We start from the raw sequence: 19,725 nt of genomic DNA on the forward strand, positions 1-19,725 counted from the left end.
TTCCTATTCTTTGGATAGATACCTAAGAGTGGAATTACTGAGTTGTATGGTAGTTGTGTATATAGGTTTTTGATGAACATCCATACCGTTCTCCACAGTGGTTGTGCTAATTTACATTCCCACCAATATTGTAGGAAGGTTCCCTTTTCACACAGCCTTGCCAGCACTTATCATTCCTTGTTTTTCTAATCTTAGTTATTCTGACTGGGGATAAGTGGTTTTGACCTGCATTTCCCCTGTGAGAAGAGATGTTGAGCATTTTTTCTTTTTCATACACATTTTGGTTGTTCATGTCTTCCTTGGGGAGGTGTCTATTCAGCTTATTTGCCCCACCCCCACTTTTTAATGTCACATACCAAAGTTTAAGTCATTGGAAAGTAACGTTCCATTAACTTGTACTGCCAGATTTTTGTACAGATTTCCTGCCATGTCTGTGAATTTAAATACATTTATTATAAATGCATCACTGTTTAGGAAGATCAAAAGCTCTGCCCTTAGTCATCATGCAATGGTTAGTTATGCAATAATGAGTGAAAGAATAACAATCAAGACAATATTATTTGCCCATCTTTTAATAGTATTGACTCTCTTTTAGTTTAAGCTACATGAGTTCCCTGTATATTCTGCTTATCAGTCCCTTATGTAAGTTTACAAATAAATTCTCCCATTCTGATGGTTGTCTCTTCACCCTAATTGTCTCTTTTGCTGAGCAGAAGCTTTTTAGACTGATGTGGTCTCACTTGTCTATTTTTGGGATTATTACTTAAGCTTTGGGGGGTCTTATTTAACAAGTCTTTGCCTTCTCCCATGTCTCCAAGAGTTTTCCCCTGAGTGTCCAACCAGTAGTTTTAAAGTTTGAGGTTTTGTGTTTATATCCTTGATCCATTTTGAGTTGATTTTTATTAATAATGAGAGATAGGGGCCCAGTTTCATTTTTTGGCAGGTGGATATTCAGTTTTTTTCAGCACCATTGGCTGAAGAGATTTTCTTTTACCCACTGGATTATTTTGTGCCCTTGTCAAAAATCAGTTGTCTATATATTTGGGGATTTACTACTAGGTTCTAAATTCTTTTCCAATAGTCTACCAGCCTGTTTTTGTGCTAGTATCATGTTTGATTATCATGGCTTTGTAATATATTTTGAAGTCAGGAAGTGAGATGCCTCCTACTTTATTCTTTTTGCACAGTATTGCTTTAGTGATACAGGCCCTTTAAAGATTAGAGATAAATTTTATGATTGTTTTTTTCTATTTCCATGAAGAATATCTCTGGTGGTTTGATGAGAATTGCATTGAACTTGTAGATTAATTTGGGCAGGATTGCATTTTAATTGTATTTATTCTTTCAATACAGAGCATGAGATTTCCACTATTTTATATTATTTTCTATTACTTTTAAAAAGTTTTTCTCGGGGACCAGCAGTTAGCGTAATGGCTATGTCGCTGGACTCTCAAGGAGTCGACCACGGTTTGCATCCCAGACCTGGTGGCTTAAAACTCACGCTGGGCGCGTGTGTGTGCGTGCCCAAGATCCCGAGAGGAGAATGGAGGAGAAGGGATTGCGGTGTGACCATCCCCCCTGGGGGGTGATTTCTTGCTTTCTATCTCTCTGTCTCTCTCTGTCTGTCTGGCGAGTGCACGCACCCTATAGCAAAATCCTCTCCAAAAAAAAAAAAAAAAAAAGTTTTTCTTAAAAGGGACTTCACTTCTTTGGTTAGGTTTATTCCTAGGCATCTTACATTTTTTGTGGCTACTGTAAATGAGTTTGCTTTCTTCAGTTCACTGCTGGTGTATAAAAAGGCTTTATAAGTTTAAGTTTTTGTATGCTGATTTTATATGCTGCCACTTTATCATTACTTTATCACTTCCAGGAGATTTTTGTGGGTTCGTTTGAATTTTCTATGTATATAATCATATCATCTGTGAATGGCAATGATTTAACTTCTTTTCCTATTTGAATGTACTTTATTTTACTCTCTTGTCTGATTGCATTGGCTAGGACTTCCAGTACTATGCTGAAGAGTGGAGAAAGTTGGCAGCCTTATCTTGTTCCAGCTTTTAGTGAAAAAGCTTTTGCCTTTTTCCCCATTCAATATGCTGTTAGCTATGGGTTTGTCATAGGTGGCTATTATTGTGCTGAGGAATGCCACTTCTATGCTAATTTTGCTGAGAGTCTTAACGTGAAGGGATGTTGTATTTTATCAAATGCTTTTTCTGCATCAATTGATATGATTATACAGTTTTTAATCCTTCCTTCTGTTAATGTGACATATTACAGTTATTGTTTTGTGTATGTTGAACCACATTTACATCCCTGGAATAAACTGACTTGACTTGGTACATAATCTTTTAAATGCTTTGTTGGATATGATTTACTAGTATTTTATTGAGAATTGTTGCATCTGCATTCATCAGGGATACTGATATATAGTTTTCTTTTTTTGTTATGCCCTTTTCTGTTTGGGGGATCAGGATGATGGAGGCTTCATAGAATACATTTGTGAGGATTTCTTCCTTTTGGATCTTTAGAAATAGTTTGAAGATAATTGGGGTTAGCTCTTTAGAAGTTTTGTGGAATTCTCAACTGAAGTCACTTAGACATGAATATTTTTTGTTTGTTTATTTTTTATGGGGGGAGTCTATTTATTACTGATCAATCTCATTGCTTGTTATGGATTTATTCTGTCTTTCTACATCTTCCTTGTTCAATCTTGATAAATTAAATGTGTCCAGAAATTTGTCCATCTCATCTAGATTTTCTTGTTTGTTGGTATATAACTGTTTATAGTATTCTCTCATGATCTTTCATGTTTCTATTATGTCTAATGTAATATCAAATGTTTCATTGCTGATTTAATTTATCTGATTCCTTGCTATGCTTTCTTGATTAATATAGTTAATTGTGTGTCAATTTTATTTCCTCAAAGAACCAGCTTTTATTTTTATTTTCTTTTCCTTTTATTTTCTATATTGTTCTATTTTTTTCTCTAATTTATTTCTTCTTGAATCTTTATAACTTCTTTTATCCTGGTATTTTTTTTTCTTGTGAGCACTAATTACTATTAAGTTCCCTCTTTTGATTTCATTCTAGAACCTATGTGTCCCATAGTTTAGGAAAATTTGTACACTCATTATCACTGGGTTCAGTGAATCTTTTTATTTCAGTCATAATCTCTTCCGTGGTTGTAAAGTCATTCAGAAGTAGTTTACTTAGTTTACATGTGTTAGTGTATTTTCAAGGTCCTTTCTCCAGTTGATTTCAAGTTTAATTCCACTGTGGTTGGAGAAAATATTGGATACCTTTGAATTTATAAAAACTTGTTTGGTGCCCTAGCTTGTCTTTGAAAATGTTCCATGTAGGAGTCTTTGAAAATGCAAGATGCATATAGGGATCATTTTATTTTACTATCTTTTAATCCATACAGCCAGTCTGTGTCTTTTGATTGAACAATTTAATCCAACACATTCAATATTATCATCGATATTTCCAGACTGATCTCTGTCATTTTATAAACTGTTTTCTTAGTTGTTTTATGATCTTTCATTTCTATCTGTCTCTGTTTAGTGTTCCTGATATAGCATTCCTTTTAGTGCATCTTGAAGGGCAGATCCAGTGTTGGCAAATTATACCAGGTTTTGTTTACCTGTGTATGATTTTTTTTTTCTTCACATTTGAAGGATAATCTTGTCAGGTATGGTAATCATGGTTGAAATAGTTTTTCTTTTAGAGTTTTGAATATGTCTATCCATACATTTCTTGCTTGCTTTGTTTTAGTCAAGAGGTCTGACATTAACCTAAAAGGATAATCTTTGTAAGTAACTTGACATTTCTTTCTTGCTATTTTAGACTCTTGTCTTTGTCTTTAATTTTTACCAATCTGGCTCTAATGTGCCAGGAGAAGAATTTCCTTGTGTTGATTCTATTTGATGTCTTTTGTATTTCCTATGTCTGGATGTTTGAATTTTTTTTAAGTTTGGTAAGTTTTCTGCAAATATTTCATGGAATTGAATGTTCTTATCAGATTCTTCACTTTCTGTAATACCAATTATTCAAATATTTGAGTGTGTAATGGTACCCAGTATTTCTCGTATCTTGTTCTTATTTATTTTTGTTATTTTTTTCCATCTTTTTGGTGGTTTTGTGGAAGTTAGTGACTTTGACTTCTAAACCAGAGGTCCTATCTCCTACATGGTCTAATCTGCTATTAATACTTTTGAGGGAGGTTTTGATTTCTTATACTACAGTTTCATTTCTGGAAGTTCTGTTACATTATTTTTCATAATATCTATCTCTTATGGAGTTCTTCCTTCAAGTCACAGAATGATATTCTGATCTTCTGGAATTGGTGATCTGTTTTCTCTTGCATTTCATTAAGTTTAGTTAAGATAAATATTCTGAATTATTTTTCTGATATTTCAATGAAGTCCTCTGTTGTTGTTGCTCTTGTTGTTGGTATTTTTCCTTTGTTGAGGATGATTCACTACATTCCTCTACAGGGGAAGAATTTCCTGGTTTTTCATAGTTGAGGCTTTATAGGTTAACTTTTAATAACAAAACTGTGGTTGAGAAATGAAGAGCTCAGTTTGGATCTTTTAAAACTGAGAAACCTATTATGCAAAGAAGCAAGACATTTGGATAACTGATTCTGAATTAGTGGAGATGCCTTAGTTGGAGATACAAATTTGAAATTTATTAGCTAGCAAAATAATTTTAAAAAAGAAGACTAGATGATAAAGAAGAAAATACATTTGAGAAATAAATTCTATGTAATTCTAACCTCTTGACATGATGCAATGAGAAAATACAAAACAGAAGGGTCAGAAAATGTAGCCAGTGAGCTAGGAGGAAAATCAAACAAAAAAGGTGTCTAAAAATTTAGGGAAGAATACATTTCCTGGAGGAAGGAATGGTTAAATGTGTTAAATGCTGCTGAATATTTTAAGTTGAGGATCCATAACTGACCACTAGATTTAGTAAGGTCATGATCATTGGTGGCTTTTATAAGATTATCTTCTGGCAAAGTGATAAAGTGAAAGTCTGACTGATGTGTTTTTAAAAATAATAAATATGGAGATTTAAAATGATTATAATGTCACTTCTCTCCAGACTGATCTCAAGATTTAATGCATTTCCATCAAAATATTACCAAGAACTAAAATCACTTGAACAATTTTGAAAAAGAAGGGAAAAGGTGGGACCAGCAGTTAGTGTAATGGCTATATCATTGGACTCCCATGTAGTCAACTTTGGTTCGAGTCCTGGACTCGGTGGCTTAAACTAACACGAGGCGCGCTTGTGTGTGTGCCCAAGATCCTGAGAGGAGAATGGAGGAAAAGGGATTGCAACATGGCCATCCCCACTGGGGGGTGATTTCTCACTTTCTGTCTCTCTGTCTCTCTCTGTCTTTCTGGTGAGTGCACACACCCTATGGCAAAAATCTCTCCCAAAAAAGGAAAGAAAAAGAAAAAGAAATAAAAAAGAAGGGAAAAAGTGAAGTATGAAAAGGTTGTTTTAATCAAGCTAGTATGGTAGTGGCATAAGTACAGACAACTAAACAATGTAAAGACCTCAAAAATAGACTGAAATATATGTGATCAATCTTCTTTTTTTCTTTTACTTTTTTTTTTTTTATACAAGGGTATGGGGCAACTCAATGAAAAAAATGAAATCTTTTAAATAAATGGTGTTAGAACTATTGAACATATTTATGCAAAGATATTATCCTTGACTTATACTTTACACATTATACCAAAATAGAAACAAACTCCTCCCTAAATTCTAAATGGAAGTATAAATATAAAAGATAAAATGACAGCAGTAGAAGAAACACAGGGAAGGTTCTCTGTGATCTTGGCTTAGTCAAGAGCATTATCTGTAAATGGGAAAGTTGATAAAGCAGACCAAAATTTTAAAAGTCTAACTGTGCAAAAGATATTCTTAAGAGGACAAAAAGGTAGGGCACAAATGAGGAAATAATAGTAGTAAATCATATATTTAATGAAAGACTTATACCCAGAATATATAAAGAATTCTCAAATTTTAACAGTGTTACATTTTTGATAAACGTTGAAAGGAAATTGTAAATGTTCTTGCTACAAAAATGATAACTTCGTGAGATAATTCATATAAGAATCTTCAAAATGTTCCTGAAAAATGGCATATTATAAAAATACTATGCATAGATTTCAGTTTTAGTACTGTTATTCTGTTTTTTCCACAGATTTTTGAAGCCTTCTATATATTAAGTAACTATGCATTCCATAATATTTTTCAAAGACCCTGTTGTTCATAAAAAATATTTACAAATTTATCTGTCAATTTTTTAAAAATTAAAACATCCTTAAAAATTAGGGATTAAATAAGTGAAAGTGGGTAAAAACGTCAACACTTTCTATACAAAATAAGTTATTCAGATAGCAAATCTGCCTAAGGAAAGAGGCTTAATATTAATTTTAGAGAAAAAATGTATAACCACAATAAGATACAAAGATAGATAGATGGATAGATAGTATGGAAAATATCAAAAGCTTCACTAGAAGATGCAACATGGGTGGAATTCTCATACACTGCTACTGGTGATTTTACCCAAGGGAAGAATTTATGTTTACATGATAAACCTGTACATAAATATTTATAACAATTTTACTCATAATTACTCCAAATTGGAAACAATCCAGATGCCTATCAATTACTGAGTGGAGCAATAACCTGTAGTGTATACTGAGAAAGAATTACTGCTCAGCAATACGAAGGACTGAATGGGTGATACACTCAACAACATGGGTAAGTCTCCAATGTGTTATGCTGCATAGTATAATATTTTACTTACATGAGGTTCTGGAAAAGGCAAGCCTACAGGTAGGAAACAGATCAGTGGGCACCAAGGTTTGGGAGACATGCTGACTAGAAATGAGAAGTAAAGGAATCTTATAGGCTATGGAACAGTTCCTTATCATATCATGGTGGTGCTGATATGACAACAAAAGTATCAAATCTAACAGAATTATACAAAATATGATTTTTACAGTCTGTAGTGATAAAAGATAATAGGAGTAGACATTTATTCAAAAGATAAGAGGCATTAGAAATTAGAAGAAAAAGTCATTAGGCGGCTATTTTGAGGAGTTTATCTATTAAAAGAAAAGGACTGGGGTAATAGCTAGAGAGGGAAGTAGAGTCAAGCTTTTTTTTGCCTTTTTTTGGGAGAAAGGATTTTTTTGTTGTTGTTTTGTTTTTGTTTGTTTGCTTGTTTGTTCTTTTTTTTTTTTGCTAGAAGTTGAGAGGCAGAGAAAAACAGACAGACAGAAAGTGAGAAATCACTCTCCCCAGGGGGGATCGCCAAGCTACAACCCCTTCTCCTTCACTTTCCTCTTGGGATTTTGGGTACACAAGCACACACACCTGGAGTGAGTTTCAATCCACTGGTTCTGGGACTCGAACCACAGTCGGCTTTGTGGGAGTCCAGCACCTTAATTACCACATCACCTCAGACAATATTTTAAGATTGGTAAATTAATAGCCTGTTTGGTGATGGTAAGTACCCAGTAGAAAGAAGAAAGCAGGAATTCAGAAGAGACTTGGTAAACCAATATTTTAGTACACAAGAGAAGATGAAATCAATTACACAAGTGAAAGAGACGGTGTTTTCCCAGAGAACAGACGGCTCCTCAACAGTTTTAAGTATATAGACCCAGATGCAGGTAAGTAGCTAGGGGAGGTGGGTGGTGGGAGTATGTGGTAGGAGCTCAAGGATGCTCTCCTCTTGTTGCTCCTAATTTTCAGTGAATAGAAGGCAGAGCCCTAGGCAGGTAGTGAGGGTCAGGGAGGAGGAGTGGAAGTTTGAGGAGACCGTATTTTCACAATCCTGCAAGGCTGTGACTAGGACATGGCAGATATGCAGCTCTGTGCTAAACTCCCACCCGCTATCATTTTCTTGTCCCTAGTGTCAATGGCAGACTTCATTCGTCAATCCTAGTCAGCTTTTCTGCTAAGTCTCTACTAGGTCTCATTATCAGTCTGTACACTGCTCAAGCAACTATTGCCAGTAGATCAGAATTGACATAAATTCTTGTTCTTTCAGTCACCCAGTGTCACCTGATCTTAAATCAAATGAATTTGGGGGAAGGGGCAAATACTCACCAGAAAGAAAGAGGGGAAGAGAGAAAAGAGAAAAAGAGAAAATACCACCCAATGGGGGTTGGTCATGTGCAATCCTTTTTTGCTCCATTTCAGGATTGTGAGCATGAACATGCGTGTGCCTGGAGAGTTTTTCATGTGTCAGGGGCTGGGATTTGAACTGCAGTCACATATGTAGGATCTGGCTTCCTACACAGGGCTTAATCATTGTGCTATGGAGTTAGACGATCCAAAGAATTTTAATTGAACTTTAAAGAATCTAAGTGATGGGACCAACAGTTAGCGTAATGGCTATGCCACTGGACTCCCACATAGTCAACCGCAGTTCGAGTCCCAGACCCGGTGCCTTAAACTCATGCCGGGCGCGTTTGTGTGTGCCCAAGATCCTGAGAGGAGAATGGAGGGGAAGGGATTGCGGCATGGCCATCCCTCCTGGGGGGGGATTTCTCGCTTCCTGTCTCTTGCGGGTGTGGCCCTCCCCCCGGGGGGGGGGGGGTGATTTCTCACTTTCTGTCTCTCTGTCTCTCTCTGTCTGTCTGGCGAGCGCACACACCCTATAGCAAAAACCTCTCCAAAAAAAAAGTAGCTAAGTATCTAAGTGACCATTGACATATGTTTTTTGTCTTCTCTCTTACATGTAAAATGCCATTTTTTGTGCTAGATGGAGTACGTGGTAGGAGTACGTGGGGAAAACTGAGGGTGTTCTCTCTCTCTCCAGTGTTTTCAGTTAAATAGGAAGCACTCATCAGCAGGTAGTGAAGGATGCTCTCCTCTTGTTGCTCCTTGTTGCAAAGTTAAAGAAGTTGCGTTTTCTCAGCACTGCAAGGTTTCAGACTGAAGCACAAGTGCTTCCAGTATGTGGGGAGGAATCCTTCATTTTCCATTCTTTCTTCCCTTCCCTTCCCTTCCCTTCCCTTTCCTTTCCTTTCCTTTCCTTCCCTTTCCTTTCCTTTCCTTTCCTTCCCTTTCCTTTCCTTTCCTTTCCTTCCCTTTCCTTTCCTTTCCTTTCCTTCCCTTTCCTTTCCTTTCCTTTCCTTCCCTTTCCTTTCCTTTCCTTTCCTTCCCTTTCCTTTCCTTTCCTTTCCTTCCCTTTCCTTTCCTTTCCTTTCCTTCCCTTTCCTTTCCTTTCCTTTCCTTCCCTTTCCTTTCCTTTCCTTTCCTTCCCTTTCCTTTCCTTTCCTTTCCTTCCCTTTCCTTTCCTTTCCTTTCCTTCCCTTTCCTTTCCTTTCCTTTCCTTCCCTTTCCTTTCCTTTCCTTTCCTTCCCTTTCCTTTCCTTTCCTTTCCTTCCCTTTCCTTTCCTTTCCTTTCCTTCCCTTTCCTTTCCTTTCCTTTCCTTCCCTTTCCTTTCCTTTCCTTTCCTTCCCTTTCCTTTCCTTTCCTTTCCTTCCCTTTCCTTTCCTTTCCTTTCCTTCCCTTTCCTTTCCTTTCCTTTCCTTCCCTTTCCTTTCCTTTCCTTTCCTTTCCTTTCCTTTCCTTTCCTTTTTTCTTTTCTTTTCTTTTCTTTTCTTTTTCTCTTTCTTTCTTTCTTTCTTTCTTTCTTTCTTCTTTCCCTCTTTCTCTTTCTCTCTTTCTTTCTTCCTGCCTAGGAACTTCCTGGATAAGCACTCCATTGCTCTCTTTCAAAGAACAAAAAAAATTTAGCCCATGTCCTTTTAAGTAGTTTGTGGAAAGCTTTACATAAATTCCATTGCTGGCCAAAATTATAGTTGCAGGGAACTTGCTATTAAGGTAGAAGAGACATGTCTCAAAAATTATGCCTGGATACTTTGGTTGATAATTGCAATTATACCAATAGATTAGGTAATCAAGTATAGTCCAATGTAGACATTGCCATGGTTGAAAATAGAAGTTGCCACAACTGGAGTCAAGTTTAAAAAGTTACCTACTCATTTGTAATGAAAGAGTCAACAAAACATTTGAGTTAAAACTAAAATAAGAAGTGAACCACTTAACATTCTTAACATTCTTTGGGGTTGTTTTTTAAAGTGTCATATCCACTTACCAGTGCACTATTTAAAATATGAATTTAATTTAAAACTAAACTGGAACTTAATGTATTAGAGTACCTGAAGTGTCTAGGATAATCTCTTCTTCGATACACTATATACTGGCAGATTCACTTGGCTCAAGCCAAGATAGCACAGCTTAATGGCTTCGGTTGACCAGTAGTAATCAAGAGGTGAGTGAAACAAGGTTTTATCAGGGAATGAATGTGTTTCATGTGTCACCAAGACAGTGACTGAAATCAAATGAGATACCTTCATTCTAAAAAAGGTGATGCTTGTTAGCAGGTCAACAGTTGATTTCAGGTCTTGTAGTCTTTCCGAATTGCCAGCGGGAAAGTTTTCCTGGTTAATAAGGAAACACAAAATGGGCAAAGTTGGCAGCATTAAGCCTCCAGTTACACAACTGAGAAAAATAAATGAAAGCTATCTTTCTGTGAAAGAAAATAGTTACATAAATTGTGTAATCGTTTTTAAAAATTCCCTAAAATATGTTTAAAATATTATCATAAAACATCATAGAAAATAATATAGAAGTAGTCTCTCCTTCATCTTAGAAAACTATTTTCTTCTATTTAGTCTCACAATGCAATAAAAATATACAGAACAATATCAATACCATAACATTATGCTATTAATCCTTGCTCATAATCTGCTACTAAAATAAGGGAGGATAGCATATATTTGAATATATTTTCATAATTTTCTCAAGATAAGTATATTCTTTCAAAAACTTTGGCAACTACACATGCACTACATTTACTTTTAGTCCCAAAGAAACTTTAAAAAGTTAAAAAGTAAGGGTGCACTGGATAATCTTTCCTGAGTGCTATGGATTTCAACAACAAAGGGTTTTTTGGGTTGTTTTTAGTGAGGTTTGGAGTAAAATGCTATTTAAAAATACACATGTTCAGAATTTTCAAGAAAAGGCATGTTATGAAAATATCTGAGCTATGAATCAAATTTTTTGAGAGGTTTTTGCTATAGGGCACATGGACAGAGACAGAGAGAGAGAAAGCGAGAAATCACCCCCCAGGGGGGAAAGCCACCTTCTCCTCCATTTTCCTCTTGGAATCTTGGGCATGCATGCACACACGCCCGATGTGAGTTTAGGTCACTGGGTCTGGGACTTGAACCCCTGTTGGCTACATGGTAGTCCAGTGACATAGCCATTACACCACCTGTTGGTCCCAGCTATGAATCAATTTTAACAATGAGAAATTTCTCTTACTAGCATGTTCTCAAACAGCCTTTCCAAAGAGCCATCAGGAAAGCTATAGTTAACTTGTAAATATTCATGAACTTGAACAGAGTTATGATTCCTAAATGATAGAGAATGAGGTGGCCTCAAGTCCACCAAGTAGGTAAGACAGAACTTATTATCCTGCCAAAATATATTCTTGTTCCAAAATATCTTTTTCAATGACTGACCTTGCAGTTCTCTTCTCTTCAGGATGGCCCCAATTCAAACATGAGATGTGAGTTTGATAAAATTTGGAATTACAGTCTCCAAAAATATGCAATTAACTTATATGTCAATGGGAGACTAATTAAAAATAAATGCAGGAGAGAAACTCACTTACATGTAAGAAAGATGTTTGGTATAAATTGTTAAAAGATGAGACCAGCAGTTAGCATAATGGCTATGTTGCTAGACTCTCATGTAGTTGACCACGGTTCAAGTCCTGGACCCGGCAGCGTAAACTCATGCTGGGCATGTGTGCGTGTGTGCCCAAGTTTCTGAGAAGAGAATGGAGGAGAAGGGATTGTGGTATGGCCATCCCCTCTGGGGGGTGATTTCTCACTTTCTGTCTCTCTGCTTCTCTCTGTCTTTCTGGTGAGTACATGTGCCATATAGCAAAAACTTCTCCAAAAAAAGAAAAAAAAAGATGAAAGATATAGGTAAGTATCCATAATTTTGACTATAGGTTTCTTGTAAACAAAATTGGTAACTAAATTTTTATAACTAAAATACTTTCCTACTAAAATTATACATTATGCATTTATTCACATGCATACTTGAATATATTTATACATGCATACATGTGTTTTGCCTAGAGGTAAGATACAGAGGTTTTGACGGTGAATTCTGGACAGCTTTCAAAGGGAGGAGAGAATTAAGCAATGATTCCTACTAGGAATCCCAGAAGCTGGGGAAATGTCAGCATAATACCTTAATAACAAGGTGAAGTGAGGACTAGGTCACGTGTCTAGTTTATGAATTAGCTAAGGATCACTGAATCTGATGATTTTAAAAATGATAAAGTTATATGTTGCTAGACTCTCATGTAGTTGACCACGGTTCAAGTCCTGGACCCGGCAGCGTAAACTCATGCTGGGCATGTGTGCGTGTGTGCCCAAGTTTCTGAGAAGAGAATGGAGGAGAAGGGATTGTGGTATGGCCATCCCCTCTGGGGGGTGATTTCTCACTTTCTGTCTCTCTGCTTCTCTCTGTCTTTCTGGTGAGTACATGTGCCATATAGCAAAAACTTCTCCAAAAAAAGAAAAAAAAAGATGAAAGATATAGGTAAGTATCCATAATTTTGACTATAGGTTTCTTGTAAACAAAATTGGTAACTAAATTTTTATAACTAAAATACTTTCCTACTAAAATTATACATTATGCATTTATTCACATGCATACTTGAATATATTTATACATGCATACATGTGTTTTGCCTAGAGGTAAGATACAGAGGTTTTGACGGTGAATTCTGGACAGCTTTCAAAGGGAGGAGAGAATTAAGCAATGATTCCTACTAGGAATCCCAGAAGCTGGGGAAATGTCAGCATAATACCTTAATAACAAGGTGAAGTGAGGACTAGGTCACGTGTCTAGTTTATGAATTAGCTAAGGATCACTGAATCTGATGATTTTAAAAATGATAAAGTTACAGTTATATACACGCACAGAATATTGTTGTTGGCTTATGTGAGATGAAGTACCCAAACAACAAAAAAAATTTGCTGGATAATTAGTGTGACAGGACCTGAGATTAGAATGTTTTTTTTTTCTACTGCATTATGGGCATTTTTTACAATATGACAAGAAAGCATCTAGACCAAACAGAGCAGTTTGCCTTTAGGCAAATAATGATGCACATACCCGATACTTTGATAGGTCAATCCTCAAAGAATTATGCAACTGGTCCAGTAGTTTTATGAATTTTTCCCTCTGTACAAAGCAAACACAAAACAGATAAATGAAAAGAAGTGGTCATTCTGAATAAGGTCTCACAACAGAAGCTACTGTCCCATTTCATAGAAAGGAAAGTCCAAAGATGTCAGCGGCTTGTCCAAAACCATAGAGCTATCACGTGGCACAGCAGAGATTTAAACTCGTCTCTGACCCCAAATCCATGCTTTTTCCAGAAGTCACACTGTGTATCTAAAAAGAATGACAAATGTATACGTGTCTCACAACACTTCTAGAGTGATGAATTCTTTAGGAAGATCTCAGACACATGGATTGGCACTGTACCTCTCTGTGTGTAATGCTTCACAGTAATATCACACGTCAGCAAAAGAAAACACACCCCACCTTTCTTTCCACTCCCACACACCACCTCCATCTCCCTAGAAAACAAATTATACTTTCTGAAACTTCTCCCAACTAAGGAAGTGGGAACAGCTGTTGTTTTGTCAAAAACCACAACAAAAAATTAAAGAGCCTTTCCTTCTGAAAGCAAATACAGACTTCATAATCTAAAAGGATCAATTGCTCTTAAAAGGATGTTTATGATTTAGTGCTAAAAATAGTATAAAAACCAGGCCAAATGTATTTGTGCTGCTTCCTTTTGTTACTGTACCCATGATGGACTGACCTCTTCATAGAAGTATTTGAAGATGGTGAGGATAAAGGGTTTTGCTAATACATGTAGTAAGTGCCTGGTCGAAGTTGTGTGGACTAAAAATAAACGGGAAAAACATCAAAATCATATGTATAAACTCTATAGGTAACACTATATTGTTCTGAGTCTCAGTTTTTCAGCACAAATAAAAAGCAGAAGAAGATGTAGGGTTAAATGACAGAAAAAGATCTCCGCAACATTAATATTCTGTAAACACCCAGATTGCACTTTGGAAGATATTGACAAAAATATAAACTTTCCCTAGTAGTTTCACGTAGGAGGTGGATTTATGGGTATATAAATTTTATCCCTTGAAGTTACTGATCCTTGATACAGTGGGATGAATATTAATAGAAGTTGATAAATTGTTTCCAAGTTGAAACTTTTATTTTCTGAGTAAACTTATTTCATCAGATTTACACATCAATGAATAAAGTCTGAGCATCTCCTCCGTGGGCCCTAACCCCTGCGGAGGCAATAACTGAGCTTAGGAAATAAACCTCGCCTTCCAGAGCGGGCAGTTCTGTTAGGCAGGTTAGGATTCTCTATCCCAGCAAAGCCACTGAAGATTATAGATGAGCTGAATGTGGTGGATTTTTCTTTACTACAATCAGCACACCTTCCCAGGAAAGCAAACTATGCATCCTTTACTCACTCCCTACCCCCCCGACATGTGAGGTAGTGATTCTGAATTGAAAAGAAAACATGAAAGAACCACTACAATGACCAGGTTAGGCCACAGTAATCATACGGATGACTGTAAAAGTCAGTGTGACTCATGGCATGTCTTTATCTGACTTCCATGATTGGCACAAATCACCAAGACAGCTGAATTTACACTGACCAACCATGCTGTGGCCCAAACCACTGGCCCTCTTACACTTCCTAGGGCAAACTACTTTAATCTGCCCCATACCCATTCTTCCACTTCTCCTCACTCACAGAAACTCATATGTCACGTGTGCCCCATATGACACGGTCACTGCCCCCCCACCCCCGCCAGACTTTTCTTTCAGGGACCACCATGTAGCACAGTTTTGGCCAATGAAATGAATATAGCTTACTAAAGAGGATGGGCTTATCTATCAATACCACAATTATCAATGAGTTGTTATTTGAAAAGATCCTAAAAGAGTGCTTGTCAGGTATTGTTCGTTAGAATGGCTTTTGCAGTAGAATTCTTTGTTGTTCAGATAGTTCCAGATTCTTTTTCTTTTTTGTCCTATGTGTTTCTCTCTGTTTCCCACCTTAACTTCAGATAAACACTAGAAGTTAGAGCTGTAATTTCATGCCCATAAAATAAAAGCTCAAGAAATGATAAGCATGGTGGAGCTGAAAGCTAGAAGGAGCTCCCTCTCCCTCTTCATTTGGTCTGCCTACCTTTTTAAAAATGTACAACCTTGAGCAGCTGCTCTAGACCTGGATTATTCTCTCCCTCCAGATTTAGGTTATATTGGGGGGGTTCTTATTTAGCTAAGTTTATTTAGTTGTCTTTCTGTTTTAAGCAACTGAGCAGAATTTTGAAGATACACGTTATATATTTGGTCTCCCTACCTAGGTCTTCCGTGCCCAGTTGGAAAATTTATATTCAAGGAAAATAGAACACTGTGGAGCAAACTGCCAGGCTTGTTGTCACTGAATCTCAAACAATATCAGATGATGTGAAATTAAATGTGGGCCGCTATTGAATTTTCATAGAGATTCTTTAAACAGCAGGACAGCTTGAAATTTAATTTTATTTACCATATTTCTATTTAACTGGAATGAGATTGCCTTTGTGAAAGCAGAGAATGCTTACAGCCTGTGCAGTGTAATTTGAGGACAACAAAAGCCTGGGTGATTAAAAATATGTTCCCTAAGGGGCAAGGGACAATATCTGAAATTGCCACAGACTTGGGTCTTTTATTAGGTAAGGCCCGTATGTGTGCAATAGGAGGTACATCAATAATAATAGCAACACTAAGTACTATTAGTTATCAAAATTAGTTGATCAGAATAACCAGGCCAGAGGTCAGCAACCTGTCTGAAAAGGACTGACAGTAAATGGTCTCAACTTTGCAGACTCTGTCCACAGTATTCAACTCTGCCATTCCAGCGTAAGAGCTGCCATAGACAATATGCAAACACAGTTGTTTCCTTTTTCTTTTATATTTTTTAAGTTTTCATTTATTTACTCCAGGAGCAAGAAAAGGAGAGAAAAAGAGACAGAGACAGACAGACAGACAATATCCTAACAGGGTTTTGACATCATCATCGACTCCCAGCCTGCAGCTAGTCCAGGATCATAAGTAGGCACATACCTGGTATACTCAGTGAAGTGCCTAGAGGGAACCTGGAACTTTCTCCCATGGATCAGCTATATAGAGCATTGCATTTTACAGCTATGCCACCATCTGGCCCTTCCAATAGCTGTTTTCTAATGAGACTTTTGGACACTAAAATTTGAATTTCATATAATATTGGCATATCAGAAAATAATAGTCTTCTTTTGATTTTTTTTCATTATTTAAAAATGTAAAAATCATTCTCAGCTTTGAGTCACACAAAACTAGTTGGTAGGCTGGTTTTGTCTCATGGGCTGAGAGAAGACTTTGACCAGGGCAAAAGCTGTTGCTATCCCACCAGTGCACTCTCACCAACTGTGCCCTAAGTCCTGGTAACAGTGGAAAGCAAAGTTCTTGTAAGGGAAGGTACAAAATCCTCTGTATTCTCCTTAGTTTCTCTCTATGGTTCCTTTCTTTCTCACTGTCTTGCTCCAACAGCAGGGGTGAATTAAACCAAAAGTGAATATTGCTTAAGCTTTGGGGTCTGTAGGAGGAGACCTAGCCATGTATTCATGTGATTGATGTTTTTGGTAAAATTTGCAGAAATAAGATAAAGATTATTTTGACCTAGACAAGCAAACTGTAACATTATTTTCTAGATCATACTCAAAACAGCAATTCACTCAGAGACCTTTACAGACATAACACATAGGCTATTTTTTTTTATAATTCAATTAATGGTAATCATATAAACATATTGAAATATATTTACATTTCTTACTGATTTGAAATGAATGCCCATATTTACAATGATCCCATAAAATTATAAAATGCTTTTGATGATAAACTAATTAATAAATATCATCAATTCTAAGAGTATTTAAAGAGTCTCATCCTAGGAAAACTTGAAAAACACTGAAATACCATAGTTCACTCATTGAGATAGTCTGAATGTTCCCCTCAGTCTGACAGAACTTCTGATAGCTTTCTTCCTGACTGTAGATCCTGATATCTCTTCACTATTTTCTTAGAAAGTTTGTAATTGTGGGACCAGCAGTTAGCGTAATGACTATGTCACTGGACTCCCATGTAGTTGACTGTGGTTCAAGTCCTGGACCCAGTGGCTTAAACTCACGCCAGGCACATGTGCGTGCGTGCCCAAGATCCCGAGAGGAGAATGGAGGAGAAGGGATTGTGGCATGGCCATCCCCCATGGGGGGGGTGATTTCTCACTTTCTGTCTCTCTGTCTCTCTCTGTCTCTCTGGCGAGCGCACACATGCACCTTGTAGCAAAAAAAAAACCTCTCTAAAAATAAATAAATAAATAAATAAAAACACAGAAAAAAGAAAGTTTTTAATTGTAAATTTGTTCTTATAATTGTATATTTGTACTTTATCAAATATGGGATATTTGATATGTAAATATTTTCTTTCTTCTTCTTCTCTTTTGTTTTTTAGAGAGGATTTTTGCTACAGGGCACATGTGCTTGCTGGAGAGAGAGAGAAAGAAAGTAAGAAATCATCCCCCAGGAGGGATGGCCACACCACAATCCCTTCTCGTCTATTCTCCTCTTGGGATTTTGAGCATGCACGTACACATACCCGGCATGAGTTTTAAGCTGCTGGGTCCAGGACTTGAACCATGGTCGGTCATGTGGGAGTCCAGCAACATAACCATTATGCCATCTGCTGGTCCATCAATATGCAGATCTGATTGTCTCCTGAAAGACTTGGAAGTCTTTGAAATATCATCAAGGACAGAGCATCCCCCTCTCCTAGCCTCCTTGGGAGGGTAAGAGCTTAACTTAAATTATCCTCATCAATTAGCAAATATAGATAGCCTAATCACAGAAATAAAGGCAAATTCAGAATAACTCAATGTACTGGACACAACCCAATTGATCGACCTGCCTCCTAATATCCTCTAATACTTTTCTGTAACTATTCCAGTCTTTAAAAATCCTCCCACCTTGGCTCTGGCAAGAGCTGTGGTAGTTAAAGGCACTGAGTTCCCACATGGTCAAACATGGTTCAAGTCCCAGGCCAGGCAGCTTGCTTTCTTGTTTTCTCTTTCTTTCTGTCTCTGTCTGGTAAAATTAAAAAATAATAATAACAAATGAAAATAAATAAATAAATAATTCTTTCAAAGAGAAATAAGTTTAAAAAACAATCCTCCTACCTTTGTGTCAGTGGCGATATATTCAGACAGAACCCTGGCCTTTCTCTCTTTTTGTTGTAGTCTTGAATAAAGCCATGTTTTCCTGCTTTACTGTGTCAGGTATAATATTTATCTTTTTATCATATATGAAAGAAACATAATATCTTCTGAACATTTGTTGAAAAAACAAATGTTTTCCCATATTTGATACAAGTCATTAAAATATAATGGCACTGTCAATGAGTTGTGAAGGTGAAACAACTTTTCTAAACTATTTTTAAAGTTTACTTAATTCTATTAGATAAAAGATTGAATTATATATATTGACTCTATATAAAATATTTCAGAATTTTTGTCCTATGAAGATATGATCAAAGCAGCTGTAGCCAAAATTGCAAAAAAAAAAATTGTTATAGAATTGTATCAGGCAGTTAATTAATAAAAATATATGTTGTTTTTCTAGATCTTGTAATCTTTTTGGAGCTTATTATAAATATTCTTTTCTTTTTTTTATTTTAATTTTTGCCATAGGGCATATACACTCACTAGAGAGAAAGAGCGACAGAGAGACAGGGAAAGTGAGAAATGAACCCCCCAGGGCGTATGGCTATGATACAATCCCTTCTCCTCCATTCTCCTCTCAGGATTTCAGGTTTGGGGGCATGCACGCATACATGTGCGTTTTTCAAGTCCCTGGGTTCAGCACTGGAACTGCAGAGTAAGCCATGTGGGATCCAGTGCCTTAACCACCATGCCACCTGCCAGCATAATAAACTTCTATTTTGAACCAAATTTTCTAATGAAAATTCTGTATTCTTTTTCTTAAAGAGTATTTCCTCAAATTCTCTAAATTTTAGGAAGCAGTAAACTTGGATCTGCCCCTGCCCACATTCAGCATTGGACAAGCCTGCCCACATTCACCATTGGACAAGCCATTAAAAAAAAATCTGCTCCAGAATATTTTCCACATCTAGTCTCTCCTTCACCAAATCACTTTATTTTTTCTAAACCACTTAGTTTTTCTGAATGCAGCATCTTTTTATGGCCAGGATAATGCATCATCCCTCTCATGAACTTTCTCTCAGTCTTGTGCTCAATACCAAGGACTGGTTACTCATTCTTCCCTCATGCAATATAGCTTTCTAGCATTCTGAGACTGGAAAACTAAATGTGGTATTTCCTAAACTTCTTTTCATTGGGATTCTGCAATGATCTCAGATTCTGCCTATTAGATGCATGTGCTCTGGCTGCTTCATTTGGAAAACAGACATGAGAAAGGAGCTCACTTCTCGCTCCTTGGCTTATTCCTGCT

General features: G+C 36.7%; 1 protein-coding gene across 1 annotated transcript in view; it reads right to left on the minus strand.

Moving 5' to 3' along the window:
- UNC13C (unc-13 homolog C) overlaps positions 1-19,725 on the minus strand; it is a 656,973-nt gene that overhangs the window by 303,382 nt on the left and 333,866 nt on the right. Inside the window, exons 14-15 of the mRNA XM_006149494.1 lie at positions 13,247-13,315; positions 10,396-10,485 (exon numbers count right to left, since the gene is read on the minus strand). Of these exons, the coding sequence (XP_006149556.1) occupies positions 10,396-10,485; positions 13,247-13,315 (159 nt within the window). The remainder of the gene's footprint in view (positions 1-10,395; positions 10,486-13,246; positions 13,316-19,725) is intronic.

This window comes from Tupaia chinensis, unplaced genomic scaffold, assembly GCF_000334495.1.
Source record: "Tupaia chinensis unplaced genomic scaffold, TupChi_1.0 Scaffold000266_1, whole genome shotgun sequence".
Taxonomy (NCBI): Eukaryota; Metazoa; Chordata; class Mammalia; order Scandentia; family Tupaiidae; genus Tupaia; species Tupaia belangeri.